Below are 17,780 nucleotides of genomic sequence, written 5' to 3'. Positions count from 1 at the left end.
AATTATGCTGTATGACTTCTCAAATTAGAGGGAGTGCGATGATGATGTCACATTCTGTGCTATAGAATCTGATGCCATAATACATACAGCTAACAAAAGCGAAGAATATGAGCAATTGGGAATTTCAAAGAATCAAACGAAGGACCCAGAAACTTCACACTAGCTCAAGCAATAGAGCCAAACAGTGTTCTATTGGATTTTTTTAAAACAATAGTATTCCAGAAATTTAAGAGTCATATGTACCAGGGCAACATACATAAAAACACATAAATAAAGAAATTAAAAAAAAAAACCTCTTTAAAAAAAATAAAAATTTGATATCCAAATTTCGGATGGGGTACCTAGGGGGGCAGCCCCACTCCAAAAACCCACCAAATATATATATAGACCAATCATGACAATATGGGACTCAAATGAAAGGTATTTAAGAGAAAACGTATCTGATATCAAATTGTAGGACTAAGTGTTGGGGACCACCCCAACCCCTAAAAACCCCTAAATCGGACATATTTACCGACCTTGGCAATATGGGACTGTTTGAGTGGAATACGAACTTGGTATCCAATTGTGGGACCAAGTTCCTGCGGGGGGCAAAACACCGCAAAACACCCCCTAAACAGGACTTATTTACTGATTATGGCAATATGGGGCTCAAATAAACTGCATTTAAGTGTAGAATACGAATCTGATATCCAAATGAGGATAAATCGTGAAATATTTATCAATTTATACAATTAGATTTTTTTCATTATTTTTTTTTTGTAGATTATTATCATTTACAAAAACAACCCCAAAGAAGATAAATTTACCACAATTGCAATATGGGGCTCAAATGAAAGATCTTTGGGAGTAAAGCACGAATCTGAAATCAATATTCGGGAAGGGAGTAGACCACGAATCTGATATCAACATTCGGGGCAAACTGCCTGGGGGACGTCCCACCCCCATAACAACGCTCAAATAGGACGTACTTGCTCATCAATTTTGTGTCTTAAAGGGAGTGGATCTCGATATTGATTGTTTTTAGGGCCCATACCCTAAACCGGACATATTTGCTGACTTTTGCATTAAGGGGTTTAAATGAAAGGTATTTGAGATTAGAAAACGAAATTGATATCCAACTTTGAGGCCAATGGCAACATGGGGTTCAAATACATAATATTTGAAAGTAGACCACGATGCTGATATATTTTCAGCGCTAAGTATTTGGGGGACCACCCCACTCCCCAAAACACTCCTAAATAGGGCATATTTACCAGCCACGTCAATGTGAGGCTCAAATGAAAGGTATTGAGGATCTATCCCTTCCCCAAAACACCCCACAAACAACAATTATTTACTGACCATCGCAATATGGGGCTCAAATAAAGGTATTGGGGAGTAGAATACCAATCTGATATCTAAATGTGGGACCATGTATTTGGGTTTCCCAAAACACCGATCCCTCGATTTGACCTTTTAAGCTCATAGAAGACTCATTCGATCATTGATTTATTTTTCTACAAAATATTTGCTTCTTAAGTAGAGCGAATTAAAAAGCTAAGCACAGTGCAATGACTCATCACTGAAAATGAATGAATCATCAATTGGCGCAGTTTTCATGAAATATAAGTAACTGGACAAAAAGCCACCATCCCAAAACATATCAATCGAATGCCAAGGCAAATCTTTCACAGGATAAACAACAGAATATGAGCAGGGTAACAATAATAGAAACTACGCAATTATTCGAATTGATTTATTATGGTCCTTATATGTACGATGTTGCTGTACAATCAAACAAAATTAAGGGATGGATAGACCAACTTTAGAAAAAGACTGAAAGATTGTTTATTTATTTACTTATTCTTACATACATACTTGTGTATTTATGGTTGTACATTTAAGAAGGTATGTAGGTATAAAAAGAAAAAAAACGAAATGTCTATTTTATTTGGTTTTAGGGTTCGTTTTGTGTGTGTGGCAGCATTTTCTTTTTTAATTCTTCGACTCTATTTATCACGAAATGTGAATATGGCATCGAATCCAAACAGCACGCCATTCACAATGGACAATGAGGCCTTGATCAGGGCCAAATCTCGTGTCCTTGTGCGAAATGAATACTCCCAGGCCTCGATGATGAAAATACCAGAGGCCACAAACAGGGCGCAGCCCAAGACGCTGAAGAAAATATCTATTCGACGATGTATGTGGGCTCGCATCATTGCGCCTGAAAGTAGACATGCAAAAATGGTTAAACACAAAATTTTCAATTATGACATTATGTAAATTTGGAAAAATTTTGTTTTTATTCAAGACCATAGACAGTGGATCAAATCGCATTATAGATACATTATACTTTTGACAAAATCTAAATTAACACAAGTTTTTGGGAAATTATTGGTTGATTAAAGCTTTACAAAGTTTTTTTTTGTTTTCTTACAGATATAAGGCAGGTTTTGTTTCTTTATAAATCACTTATTTTTATTTGCTTAGGTATTTCACTATTTGAACCACTGTGCTGTGTTTAAATGCCGTCTTGTTAATCGAATTTGTAATAAACCTACCAGCAAAAATTCCAATTACAACCACAATGTATCCACTGAAGGTTCCAGTCGCCAGAAAGGATGTTATTATGTCCCGATCATCGAAACTATAGAAATGCAAAGCCAGGCATGCTATGGCAAATCCCTGAAAATGGAAGATAAATAGAATATTTTTTTAACAACTCACATAAAACAAGTAATAAATTCTAACACCGGTATTCGCAATTCGTTAATGGAACTGTCAAATAAACCCACTTTTAACTTGCAATAAGTTTTGTGAATACGGCCGTTGCAAATACAAATTTGCCCATGAGAATTCCATTAAGGTGCAAACTTATCATATATCAATGAGTGCTGTACGATTCATGTTTAGGCTCTATGGTAAGGGACCCCCTTTTTATAGCCTAGTCCAAGCGGCATAACGCAGAGCGGGGGATGGGGGCATATTCATTTTGTTATTCCGTTTGGAACAAATCGAAATATTATTTTCCGACCCTATCTTATACATAAAAATCAATTTGTGTTTGTTTGTATGTTTGTGCGTTCCTTGTAGACTCAGAAACGGCTGAACCGATTTTCCTGAAATTTTCACACATGGTGCATAATGATTCCGTGGTGAAAATAGGGTACTACATTTTTTGATATCTGAAGGGGGGCGGATCCTCCCCCTTACCCTAATTTTCAGAAACGCCAGATATCGGAGATAGGTGGTGCGATTTAAGCGAAATTTTGTGTGCTCTCATATAGCACCCAAAAAAAAAAAATTGGTATCCAAATTTCTTTTTTGGGGTACCTAGGGGTGCTGCCCCACCCTAAAACCTACCAAACATATATTTAGACCAATCACGACAATATGGGACTCAAATGAAAGGTATTTAGGATAAGAAGACGTATCTGATATCCAATTGTCGAACCAAGTGCTAGGGGGACCACCCCAACCCCCAAAACACCCCTAAATCGAATATATTTACCGACCATGACAATATGGGACTCAACTGAAAGATATTTGCGAGTAGAATACGAATCTGATATCCAAATGTGGGACCACGTTTCTGGGGGCACACCCCTTCCCCAAAACACCCCCCAAACTAGACTTATTTACTGACCATGGGAATATGGGGCTTAAATAAAAGGTATTTGAGTGTAGAATTAGAATCTGATATCCAAATGTGAGACCAAGTGTTTGGGGGGCCGCCTCTCCCCAAAAACCTCCCCCAAAGGGGACACATTTACGACCATAGCCACATGGGGCTCAAATGAAAGGTCTTTGGGAGTAAAGCACAAATCTGATATCAATATTCGGGAAAAGTGTCTATGGGGCCACCACACCCCCACAACACCACCCAACCCCCAAAACACCCCTAAATCGGACATATTTACCATGCCAATATGGGAATCAATTGAAAAGTATTTGCGAGTAGAATACGAATCTGATATCCGAATGTGGGACCACATTTCTGGGGGTTCACCCCTTCCCCAAACGAGACTTATTTACTGACCATGGGAATATGGGGCTTAAATAAAAGGTATTTGAGTGTAGAATTAGAATCTGAAATACAAATATGGGACCAAGTGTTTGGGGGGCCGCCTCTCCCCAAAAACATCCCCCATAGGGGACAAATTTACGACCATAGCAATATGGGGCTCAAATGAAAGGTCTTTGGGAGTACGAATCGGATATCAATATTTGGGAAAAGTGTCTATGGGGCCACCCCACCCCCACAAAACCACCCAAATAATAAGTATTTGTTGACTTTTACAATATGAGGCTCAAATAAGAGGGTTTTTAGAGTGGAACACGAATCCGATATATATTTTCAAGGCCAACTCACTGAGTGGCCGCCCATCCCCCAAACCACCCCCAAGCCGGTCATGTTTGCCTATTATGGAAATATGGGGCTCAAATTAAAGGTATTTGGGTGTAGACCACGTATCTGATATCAACATTAGGGACCAACTGTCTGGGGAACGTCCCACCACCATAACAACCCCCAAATAGGCCGTATTTGCTCACCGAGACAATTTGGGTCGTAAAGAGAATGGAACTAAATATTTATAGTTTTTAGGGCCAATACCCCAAACCGGACATATTTGCTGACTTTTGCAATAAAGAGTTTAAATGAGATTTGAAAACGAATTTGATATCCAATTTTGAGGCCAATGGCAATATGGGGTTCAAATAAATGATATATAGATATATGAGAATAGAGCACGTTGCTGATATATTTCCCAGGCTTATGGTTTGGGGGACCACCCCAATCGCCAAAACACCCGGCCATATTTACCAACCATGTCAATGTGGAGATTATATGAAAGGTATTGGGGGGTAGAGCAAGAATTGATACCCACTTTCGGGACCAATCATCGTGTAATATCCCCTAAACCAATGGCAATATGGGGTTTAAATAAATGGTTTTTGAAAGAAGTGCACGATGCTGATATTTTTTCAGGGCCAAGTGCCTTGGGGACCACCTCACCCCCGAAAACACCCCTATATCAGATATCATGAGAATATCGGACTAAAATAAAGTACTTTAAGAATAGGGTATACCTTACATCCAAACTAAAATTCCTATACCAATAAAGATCATATGGGATTCGGACAAAGGCACTTATATTTTTGAACTGTTTGTCAAGCGAAATATTATTTTCGTAGCATGGTATTTCACTAACAGCTCTTTAATTGTCGAAAATAAATATTCCAAGAAAACTTTTGTTCCATATAAAGTAAAAGAAAGTGCAGCGGAGCGGGCCTGGGTCAGCTAGTAAAGTATATATATTCTTGATCGTCGTAAAAATCAAAGACGATCTAGCCATGTCCATCCGTCTCTCTGTTGAAGTCACGCTACCGTTTTTAAAAATAGAGATATTGAGCTGAAAGTTAAGTTCGAAGGTGGACTATATATTGATATATATGATGATGCCGTAAAAACCTGTTCAAATACTCGAAGGCGGTGAAAATTGAAATTTTGGGTTGCCCAAAAAGTAATTGCGGATTTTTTAAAAGAAAGTAAATGCATTTTTAATAAAACTTAGAGTGAACTTTAATCAAATATACTTTTTTACACTTTTTTTCTAAAGCAAGCTAAAAGTAACAGCTGATAACTGACAGAAGAAAGAATGCAATTACAGAGTCACAAGCTGTGAAAAAATTTGTCAACGCCGACTATATGAAAAATCCGCAATTACTTTTTGGGCAACCCAATAGTACAAATTCTAAGCAAATTATACATTAAAAACATGATGGTTTCTTGTGTGGAAAACGATGCTGTGATAAAGTATTCATATTTTCATATGAGACCACTTCTGGGAATCAATGCACATAAAATCAAATGCTGAAAGCAAAGAATTGAGATTGTGTGTAACATAACTTTTCTAATTATTTACATTACATTAATAATCAAAATAAAATTAGATTAAAATTATTTTCAAAGGTTATTTCTGGTTCATTAGTTATATTAGACCCTTAAATATCTCTCCCAAATGTAGTGGAATTCGTACTTTATCTAGACGCACGTGTCGAGGTTGGTTGAAATGGCACCAAATTTAAATATAGCTGCTATGGGTTTATAAATGATGAATTTTTCCCAGGATTTTGATGAAATGTGATTAAAATATACATACATATCCAAAGTGTTAGGTGTCTAAAGTTCAGCCCAGTCGAATTTAATGCATTTTTACTAGTTTTATTTTATATAATTTTTTTTATTTCATATTTTATTCTATTTTATTTTTATACCATACCTCCATAGTATGTGAGTATACAAACTTCGTTGTTCCGATTGGATCACATCGAAATATTCATCTAAGACCCCATAAAGTATATATATTCTTGGTCGTCTTGACATTACAAGTCGATTTAGCCATGCCCGTCCGTCTGTCTATCGAAAGCACACTTTCTTTCGAAGGAGTAAAGCTACGCGCTTGAAATTCTGCACAAGTTCATTTTATAAAGGGTGATTTTTTTGAGGTTAGGATTTTCATGCATTAGTATTTGACAGATCACGTGGGATTTCAGACATGGTGTCAAAGAGAAAGATGCTCAGTATGCTTTGACATTTCATCATGAATAGACTTACTAACGAGCAACGCTTGCAAATCATTGAAAGCACACTTTCTTTCGAAGGAGTAAAGCTACGCGCTTGAAATTCTGCACAAGTTCATTTTATAAAGGGTGATTTTTTTGAGGTTAGGATTTTCATGCATTAGTATTTGACAGATCACGTGGGATTTCAGACATGGTGTCAAAGAGAAAGATGCTCAGTATGCTTTGACATTTCATCATGAATAGACTTACTAACGAGCAACGCTTGCAAATTACCAAAATCAGTGTTCGGTTCGAAATGTGTTCATTCACCGTAACGTTGCGTCCAACAGCATCTTTGAAAAAATACGGTCCAATGATTCCATCAGCGTACAAACCACACCAAACAGTGCATTTTTCGGGATGCATGGGCAGTTCTTGAACGGCTTCTGGTTGCTCTTCACTCCAAATGCGGCAATTTTGCTTATTTACGTAGCCATTCAACCAGAAATGAGCCTCATCGCTGAACAAAATTTGTCAAAATTTGAACACATTTCGAACCGAACACTGATTTTGGTAATAAAATTCAATGATTTGCAAGCGTTGCTCGTTAGTAAGTCTATTCATGATCAGAGATGGTCCGTAAGACGATTTTTTAGGTTTCCGACTGTCAAAAAGTTGTAAAAGTCGAAAACGTCGTATACTTGTATAAAACGTAGAAAAAGTCGCAAACGTCATAAACCTTAATAACTCAGTGCAAAAGTTTGATTTTTAACAAATATTATTGTCACTTATTTGTTGTATATAGAAGAGTTTATATGTAAAAAAAATTTCGCAATAAAAGAAATATTAAGTTTTTTTTTTAATTTTTGCATTTACATTTTTCACACAATAAATTGGAAATATACGCAAATTTCAAGTCAATTTATAAAGTAACGTTTAAGGATTTTTTTGTGAAGCAAAAAATCAATAAATTATTAGTTTTCATCAATTATATTTAGAAATTGCAATTATTTTGTATCCTTTTGCAAAATTATTTGCTTCTCCCGTTTTAATTTGCTTTTTGAAAGCTGTTGTAAACGACATATGTTAAAAATGCATGACATCTGAGGAAGTGTCAAGTGAAATGGTACATGGAGTGTTAATTATGTTATTCAATAACAATACTTAAAAATAACATTACTTATTCAATAAAATACTTAACACGCCATCTTCCATTTCACTTGACATTACCTAACATTAGCATACTTAACACGCCATCTACCATTTCACTTGACACTACCTCAGATGTCATTCATTTTATAACAATATTGGTAAAAATCGTGTAAACCTACGGTAGCTTTTTCTAATTCTGAACCGATTTTTTCCAATTTCAATATTGTTCGTCTCCAGGAGGAAAAAATTACTTATGCCAAAATTTTTAGTTAATCAGATCAAAAATTCGACATATTTTCGTTCGAATTTTTTTTCTGTCAGAAACCTAGTTTTTTGGCTAGGTTTACGACGTTTTCGACGTATGTAATATACGTCGGAAATGTATGTCATATACGTCACTGTTTCTGACAGGCCATCTCTGTTCATGATGAAATGTCAAAGCATACTGAGCATCTTTCTCTTTGACACCATGTCTGAAATCCCACGTGATCTGTCAAATACTAATGCATGAAAATCCTAACCTCAAAAAAATCACCCTTTAGTACGTATGTCGGGATTGTAAATGGGCCATATCGGTCCATGCTTTGATATAGCTCCCATATTAACCGATTTAAGATCTCGACGTCTTAATCCTCAAGAGACCGCAATTCTCATCCGATTTGGCTGAAATTTCAACAGATTTTTCAAATCTCCCGAATATAATTCGTGAGTCTTTAGAAGGCGCAACTCTTATCCGATTTGGCTGAAATTTTCGCAGAGTGACACTTCTCCTATGATCTTTAACATAGGTGCCAAGTATGGTCTGGATCGACCAATCGATCCAATTTACTTCTTGAGCTCCTATAGGGCTACTCTGAAATTTTGCACAATGACATCTACTATGGTCTCCAGCATCCAAATTAAGTGTGCCCCGAATCCGTCCATAACCTGAAATATTGGGTTGAATTAATGCATTTACTTTCTTTTAAAAAATCCGCAATTACTTTTTGGGCAACCCAATAGCTCCTGCAGTATAGCAATTCTTATCCATTATCCTTTGTTTGCTTATAAAGAGATACCGGGCAAAGAACTTGAAGAATGCGATCCATGGCGGAGGGTTTATAGGATTCGGCTCAGCCGAACTTAGCAGGCTATTACTTGTTTTATTTAATTTGGAATTAATTTTTTTTTAAGTGTAGCGTCCCATATGAATATTTTGAGGTCAAATGACTAAGAACAAAATTTAAAAATAAATAGGTAATTTATATTTCGAGACATTCGATATTCGTATGTCAGTGCTTTTTAAACCTAAAGTGTACAGTAGACTCCCCGACTCATTTAAAAAAAATGTCACTGTATAAAGCAAGGCATTCTGTTTAGTTTTCCGACCTGAATGCTGCCCAACTCAATATAGACAAAATATCAAAGAAACTTTGGGGGAAAAGTAGTACTCTGCTTTTAGTGGGGAAAATGGCAAAAAAAAACTTTGTGGCAACCCTTGAAACCATGGCCGTCATAATTTTTTTTTTTTTTGTCTCATTGGTTTCAATGGTTCGTTGTTCTTTATTTATTTCACTCGCGAAACACTTAAAAGTTTCCGCCACTATTCCGAAAGCAGAATAGAAGACCAACCCTAAGATCGAATTGCAACATTTGCACAATTTTGGATAGTAAACATATTTTTCAACATTATTCTCTTCACTGGTTCATTATTCTCTTCAGTAGTTCAGTTCTCGCCGGCCGATACGGGATGACTATGAGCACCACACAGGCTGGAACTTTGAGCTCCGACTTGTGTGGTGCCCATCGTTATCACGGGAAGCTTTGCTGAAAACTACCGGGAGCGTCCACAGGTTGCGGATGGTGGAAAGCTCCGTTTTTATGCGGAGTAGCTGCAAATGCTGCCGCGGGCAGTCAGCGATTTTCGAGAGGAGAGTCTCAGTGAGGAGTCAGGTGGCACTGGCTCTTAATTAAATACTGAGTGCCAATGATACTCGATATGACAAGGCGAGTTATTGGCGCCTTCAAATAACCAATGGCCAACATCAGCGTCTATTCCCAGGTTAGGGGTGGCTGCCGGCGAGTGTCGGATCTTGGAGCAAGCGTCTCGCCACAACGAGGGATACATGCAATCCCACGCTGATAAGGCGTATGCATCAGCTTATCTGCGCAATCTGGCTAGAAGAACGCATACCCGATGATTGGAACCTCAACATACTATGTCCCGTACACAAGAAAGGAGACAAGACGGTATGTGCCAACTACAGAGGAATAAGTCTCCTCCCCCATCGCTCACAAGGCAATCTTGAGCATACCGTGTGAAAGATTAAAACCTAAAGTCAATGAGATAATTGGGACCTATCAACGCGGCTTTAGACCTGATAAATCCACCCTGGACCAGATATTCACACTGCGCCAAATCCTGGAAAAGACCCGACAAGGACAAATCAACAGCTACCATCTCTATGTTGACTACATAGCCGCCTTCGATACTCCTTTACCTTCAAAGGTCTTTCAAGCCATGTCTGAGTTTGGTATCCCTGCAAAGTTAATAAGACTCTGCAGGATGACACTTGCTGATACGCGTTCCTTAGTAAGAATAGGAAATAATCTGTCCGAATCATTTAATACCAAACGAGGTTTCAGACAAAGAGACAGCCTATCGTGTGATCTCTTTTATACCCTGTTGGAGAAGATTATACGAGATGCAGAAGTGAATAGATATGGCACACTAATCACAAGAGAGCACATGCTACTCGCCTATGCCGACGATATCGATATCATAGGTCACCGGAAGTAGTAACTGCAGCCTTTGAAAGAATCGAAAGAGAGTCAGTGAAAATGGCCCTGGCAGTAAATGGATATAGACCGAAATGGAAGGTTTCAACTCCCAAAATGCCTTGCACAACCGAGCAGATAAAGAAAATGGAAAAAGTTTGGAACCACAACTTTGAGACAGTCAGTAACTTTATCTACCTCGGCGCCGCCGTAACCGAAACGAATGACATAAGTTTTGAGATAAAGCGAAGAATAATACTGCCAAACAGATGCTACTTTGGACTTAGTAAGTAGTTTAGAAACAAGGCTACCTCTCGCCAGACGAAGACTACACTTTACAAGACACTGATACTACCCGTGCTGTTATATGGTTCTGAAGCATGGGTACTTGTGAAAGCAGATGAGGCAGTGCTTGGAGTATTTGAGAGAAAGATTCTTCGTAAAATATATGGACCAGTTTGCGTTAACGGAGAATATAGGCGACGTGTGAACCACGAGCTGTATGAGCTGTATGACGACGATACCATAGTTATACGCATCAAAATACAACGGCTGCGTTGGCTAGGTCATGTTGTCAGAATGGGTGAAGAAGCTCCAGCAAAGAAGTCTTTTGAAAGCAAACACGGTCGTAGACGCAAACCGGGAAGACCAAAAGCCCGATGGAAAGATCAAGTTGTGGGAGACACCTCGAAACTTGGTGTCAGAGATTTCAGAATGAGCGCAAAAGACCGAGGTGCTTGGAACGCTATTCTACGTTCGGCTAGTGGAACAAATATTCTGTCATAACCAATTAAAGTAAAGTAAGTAAAGTTCAGTTCTCACAGTACTATTATAGTCACTACGATAGGTCAGAGAAATTCACATATTTCGCCATTTCGGCTGTCGAAACCCCATTATGTGGGTCGTTTAAGCTTTGGAAGTGGATCAAATCCCTTTAAAGTATCAACCTATATTAATAGCAGAACGATACAAAATTGAACTTTTCGAATTGGAATCACTCCATAATTCATGTACAAATCTAGCACTAAACTAAAAATCTCCTTGAAAGTCTTGTTATGGGTAATGTCAACTTCCATTTGCAATTTGTGTCATTGCATTCCCATTTGGATAGTTCAATTTGGTATCTCTGTGTAATTGAGTTCTCTAGTGGCTATAGAAGTCAAATTGGAAAAGTGATATAGAGTCTCTTTTAAATGACTTCTAGCGCACCCAAAATTTTAAATACATGTGCACACATACGCACATCTTAACATGTTTAAATGGGTTAACATGTCCGCCAAAGACGCTGAACAACTGGGTTCAAATCCTGGCGAGAACACCAGAAAAAATGTGTCACAAATTCTAGCGATATTTGTGTTTTTTTAGACATATAAAACTTTTCTATTTAGAGACGGCGCGCAGTGGGAGAACAATTTAGTGGAAAAGTCCGTACTTTTTGAACTTATATTCAATGGTGATTCAATGAAATGAAAATAGGATAGCAGGATTTTTTTGTTAAAACAGCAAACATTATCTGCTGTTTTCAGATGCTTCAATGTTGGCTATAGCCTTAAAATTACAAACATATTTTTAAAGCTTCTAGATTGCATGTTATGTTTTAGTTTTAGGGGTTTGATCATCTTCTAATGATTTCAAATAACATCAGAAAAATAGCTACTGAAACCGTATTATGCCCTTAAACAACAATTTTTTTTATTTATATATAAAATCATCAGACAATGTTTGCTGCTATTGGCAGACTTGTGATATAGTGCATTTTATCAGCTATTCTAATCAGTGTTGTCACTCGAGAAAATTGTTTCCTACCAAAATTAAGGAAATATCCGTCCAAAACCGATCAAAGCCCATCAAATGTTCTACAAGCCAAAAATGCCATATATAGGTTTTTAAACCCACCACAGAAGAGTTGGCCATTTTGCCATTTCATTTACAAGACATCAAATTATACATTTTCAACACTACAAAGTATGCATACAAGATAGTCGTTATATTCATAGACGAGACGGACGGGCAATCTGTTTGTTGAAATCACTCTACAGACTTAAGTTCTAAGATGGCCTATATCTTGATATATTGGGTTGCCCAAAAAGTAATTGCGGATTTTTCATATAGTCGGCGTTGACAAATTTTTTCACAGCTTGTGACACTGTGATTGCATTCTTTCTTCTGTCAGTTATCAGCTGTTACTTTTAGCTTGCTTTAGAAAAAAAAAGTGTAAAAAAAGTATATTTGATTAAAGTTCATTCTAAGTTTTATTAAAAATGCATTTACTTTCTTTTAAAAAATCCGCAATTACTTTTTGGGCAACCATAGCACAATTTGTACCGATCTCCCGATAACAAATCTTGAGTTCATAATAGACGTATTTTTGCCCCGATTTAAACGAACAACCGTGCCGAATTTGAATCAAGCGCTTAAGGATTTGAGCCCAAAAATGCGCTTTAACTACCCATTTTCGCCGTGACAGAGAATTGGACACGATCTGACCATATTTGTATGCAGCTACATTATAGCCCAGTTTTCCGATTGAAGGCGTTGAAAGCACAAAAGTCGCATTTGTTATCCAAAATTTACGAAAATTGAAAGAGATCCCTTGGCACACGTTATAGATAATGTCAAAGCTTAAAAGCGTATAAGGGCATATAGGCCCTTTCCTGAAGTTTGAAGCAGTGAGACCCCTTGTTACTGTATTTGGCTCCTCGATATCCATGGTTTTATTCTACACTCTTACCGACTACACAGAAACGACAAGAAGTGAAATAATTTTGAATTTTCCACTAAATAACTTGGAACGTATATGTTGAAAAAACCTACCAAAAATTTAGTTCAGCCTACCAACCTACCAAGAGAATAAAAACCTACCAATTTTGGTAAGAACCTATCAAAAACGGCAACACTGATCCCAATCAGTAAATAAAAAGCAAATCCTATGCCTTCGTAAATAATAAACAAGTAAAATCGTGCTAATTTCGACCGGGCCGATTGCTGCCTGTAGAGGCTCAAGAAATCAAAACCGCAGATCGGTTTATATGACAGCTATACCAGGATATGAACCGATTTGAACCATACTTAGCACATTTGTTGAAAGCCATAACAAAACACCTCATGCAAAATTTCAGCTAAATCGGATAATAATTGCGCCCTCCAGTGGCTCAAGAAGTCAAGACCCCGGATCGGTTTATATGGCAGCTGTATCAGGTTATGGACCGATTTGAACTATTCTTAGCACAGTTGTTGCAAGTCATAACAAAACACCTCATTCAAAAGTATTTGCATGAGATGTTTTGTGCAAAATTTCAAGCGGCTAGCTTTACTCCTTCGAAAGTTAGCGTGCTTTCAACAGACAGACGGACGGACGGACATGGCTAGATCGTCTAAAAATGTCATCACGATCAAGATATCATCCGACACTCCAATTACTTATACCCTATCCCACTCTTAAAGTTAAAAAGATGTAGCAATTGAAAAAGTGAACTGTTTTGCTAAAACTGATTACATCAAACCGAACTCACTACTCTCATCTGTACGTTGGAATGAAATTTTCAGATCTAAAGATATCAATGAAATGATTTCAACTTGTTATATTGTGTTACTTGACTTTATTTCTCAATCTGTCCCAAAAACTACTTTTTGCAACGCTTCTGGTCCTCCATGGAATACAACCAATCTTTCTAAGCTGAAGAACAAAATGAATAAATTATATAAACGGTTTAAACGCTCAGGATCAACGTTTAACTTTTCGATGCATTCATTAACAAGATGCGAATATAATAAAGAAAACAAATTGGCATATGGTAGTTAATGGAATAAAATTAGAAATCAATTGAAATCAAATCCTAAATCCTTCTACAAATTTGAGAATTCAAAGCGCCGTTGTAATGGTCTACCGAACTGTCTTAGATATAAATCTAAAGTAGCTGATAACGATTTAGGCATTGACGACATCTTTGCTGACTTTTTTAGCTCTACTTACTCAGATAATTATTATGATTATGTGGAACATATCCATACACAATCAACAATTCAGCTTTTATAGACGTGTCTGGGATTGGCGAAAATGCAGTACTTGAAAATTTAAGGTCACTGAAGATAACTTTTAATCCCGGTCCAGATGGAATTGCATCGAACATGTTAAAGCATTGCGCTCTCGAACTTTCGTATCCCCTTTGTACACTTTTCAACAGTTCATTAAAGCATGGATATCTGCCGGAATTGTGGAAGCATTCTTATATAAGACCGTTATTTAAAGCCAGATATCGCAATGAGGTTTCTAATTACAGGGGCATTTCAATTTTGAATGCCGGAAATCGAAATCGACGATAACAAATATTTTAGAATTTACTTGTTTGGTCAACGATGGCTTTAGGGAACGCTACCAAACGGATACTATACATATATATCATTTTAGTAAAGCATTTGATAAAGTCAACCAAAACCTTCTGTTAAAAAAAAAAAAAACAGAAAAAAATCTTATTGGTTTCAGTCCATCTTTACTAAAGTAGATCAGATCATATCTGAATGGACGTACTCAAAGAGTTAAATTTGGTACTGCAGTTTCCAAATCAATTGTTGTCTCTTCAGGTGCTCCACAGGGTAGTCATCTTGGCCCTGTGCTGTTTTGTTTGTTCATAAACGATCTCCCTTTTACTTTAAAGCACTCGAATATTTTGATGTATGCAGATGATGTAAAGATCTTCAGATCAACGAGAGACTCTGATGAACAGTGTTATCTTCAGTATGACCTTGATACTCTTTACGTTTACGTTTAGTGCAACCAGAATAACTACTCTTAAAACTAGCTTCTTTTTGGGGTCCAATCAACTTGAAGTAATCTATAGCTTTAAAGACCTTGGATTTCTTCTAGACCAACGCCTAAACTTTCGTCAACACTTCTCAATGGTTGTAAACAAAGCACGTAGTGCTCTTGGCTTCGTAAAACGCTGGAGTAAAGAAAGATTGAATGATTTCTCTGTGACGAAAAACTTATATACGTCGCTAGTCAGAAGTAATCTCGAGTAGGGTTCAGTGGTATGGGATCCGTACTACAATATTCATTCTGATTTGATAGAATCGGTTCAAAAACAATTTCTATTATTTTGTCTCCGTCGAAATGGGTGGGACAGAAGTTCATTACCTTCGTATGAGTACCGATTAAATCTTATTATGCCTCCTATATTAAAAAGTCGTAGAACCATGCTAAACATTACGTTTTTGACTAAATTAATTCATGGTCAAATAGATTTCTGCTTTCTTTTGAGTCGAATTTTCTTTAACGTTCCTATCAGACCTACCAGATATTTTGATCTTTTGAAATTTTCTTTTTATAAAACCAACTATGCCAATAATGATCCTTGCCGGCACCTATGTTATCAATTTAATCAACTGAAAGATATTATAGATCTATCTGAGAATCGAGAAAGATTAAAAAGGAAAATTATATTATTTTTAAATTCTTAGGTTAATACATTTGTAAATATGTATATTGTTATTAGTCTGTAAGGGTATTTATTATCTATAGACTCAAAAAAAAAGAATATACATATGTACTTTATGGGATCTTAGACAAATATTTCGAGGAGTTACAAATAGAATGACGAAATTAGTATACCCCCATTCTATGGTTGAGTATATAAAAAAGGGCCATCCTAGGCGAAATTTAAAAAAAAAATTGTAGGATTTTTGAATCACTTCCAAATAATGAAATTTAAATTCAAACCTCTAAAACGTCTTTCACAGCCGGAATAACATTTGCACAATGTTTTATTCTATGACTGAATTTTTTTAGTCGGTTAAAGTTTAACTATGGTTCTCCTATACACGTAGGGATTTACTAACCAAAATATTCATAAAATCTGGCCACATTTAATTCTGTTTTGCTACTTTAAATCACTGTTGACATTCAAAGCAATCGGTTCAGATTAAAAATATATTCAAGTAAAAGTGCGCCCCCACGAGCGCATTTCAATATAAGGTCATGCTGTACTCTATTTGTTATATGTTCTCGTAGAATCCAAGTTTCGGCCCAGCCGAGCTTCAGGCGTTTTCATATGTTCTACGATGGGATATACAGGACATCTTATTACAGTTCCCATATAAAATATTCTTTCGATTTGTATTATTGAGTTTTTTATCGATTTCGATAAAGTCGAGCGGGTGGGCGGGCATCGTCGATATGTTTTTTTTTCACTTTTCAAATGTTTTACTTGCATTGATTTTCACTTCATCCCCACAAATTGTTAAAATTTACTTTTAAAGATATTTTTTAAATTTACCAATTCCAAAAATTTCACCACACTTATTCGTCCTCCGCGGTCTCCATGTGACATTTTGTATGGATGGTAACCTTTGCAATGGCCACTGTTTTTTATCAATGTTCGTCCTCTTCTTTTGTAACAAATAGCTAAATCGCTTTTTATATATTATCCATATCCTTTTTTCTGGTACTTCGAGCTGTTTCTGTTGTTTTAAAATATCCACATAGTTGCCAGTTTAAAGTTTATTGAACGACAGATTGTAACATGAACCTCCGTAACCAATGTTTTGATCATCGCGATCGGTGAACCGCAACTGACGGCAGCCAATTGTAATGCCTTCGGATAATGCTCCAGCTCGTTTGTGTGTGACCGAGTTATGCAGATTTTTCCTAAAAAAAGCCCATGATGAACGACGTTGGCCGCAGCAACAGATGGGCCACCAACATGCACTTGATCAACCTTACACCCTTCCATCCTCCCACATATGTAAGTGGCCACAGTCGAGAATTATGGAATTATGAAATTATAAAACGAAAACGAAATGAAAATGAAAACAATTAATTAATTACATGCCGAGCAAAAGGAAATGATCGCTCGTCGCACAGATTCACTTGAGCATGCTGCGTTTCAACTTGAATTTCAAGTGATATGCAAAGACAAAAATTCACAAATTTCCAGGGAGCAAAGTAAACAGTGTATTTATGCATAGCAATCCATGTTAGGTAAGGAAACTAACAAAGTGATCTTTAGCAGGAGATTCTTTCTGCAGAGTCAATCAGCTGCCAAAATATGAGTTAATTGAAGATGCGATTCCTTTTGAGAAACTCGATATTTGTCGACTGCAAAATGCTTTATTATACCCTACACCACTACTGTGGTACAGGGTCTTATAACTTAGGGAATTAGTTTGTAACACCCATAAGGAAGAGAGATAGACCCATTGATAAGTATACCGATCGAGTCAAAATCACTTTCTGATTCGATTTAGCTATGTGCGTCTGTCTGTCTGTCCGTCTGTCCATGTTTATTTGTGTAGATAGTACAGGTCGCAGCTTTCATCCGATC

The 17,780-nt window shown here is 36.9% G+C and overlaps 1 protein-coding gene across 1 annotated transcript; it reads right to left on the bottom strand.

Moving 5' to 3' along the window:
• Positions 1-1,724: 1,724 nt before the first annotated feature.
• Positions 1,725-17,060, bottom strand: LOC106091563 (uncharacterized). The gene is made up of 3 exons (XM_013258113.2): positions 16,734-17,060; positions 2,547-2,670; positions 1,725-2,209 (listed from the first exon to the last, which is right to left on the bottom strand). Exons 1-3 carry the CDS (start codon positions 16,785-16,787, stop codon positions 1,992-1,994), a joined length of 396 nt encoding a protein of 131 aa, XP_013113567.1. The 5' UTR covers positions 16,788-17,060; the 3' UTR covers positions 1,725-1,991.
• Positions 17,061-17,780: the final 720 nt, after the last annotated feature.

This window comes from Stomoxys calcitrans, chromosome 4, assembly GCF_963082655.1.
Source record: "Stomoxys calcitrans chromosome 4, idStoCalc2.1, whole genome shotgun sequence".
NCBI classification, from domain to species: domain Eukaryota; kingdom Metazoa; phylum Arthropoda; class Insecta; order Diptera; family Muscidae; genus Stomoxys; species Stomoxys calcitrans.
This window is presented reverse-complemented; position numbering and strand designations above follow the sequence as displayed.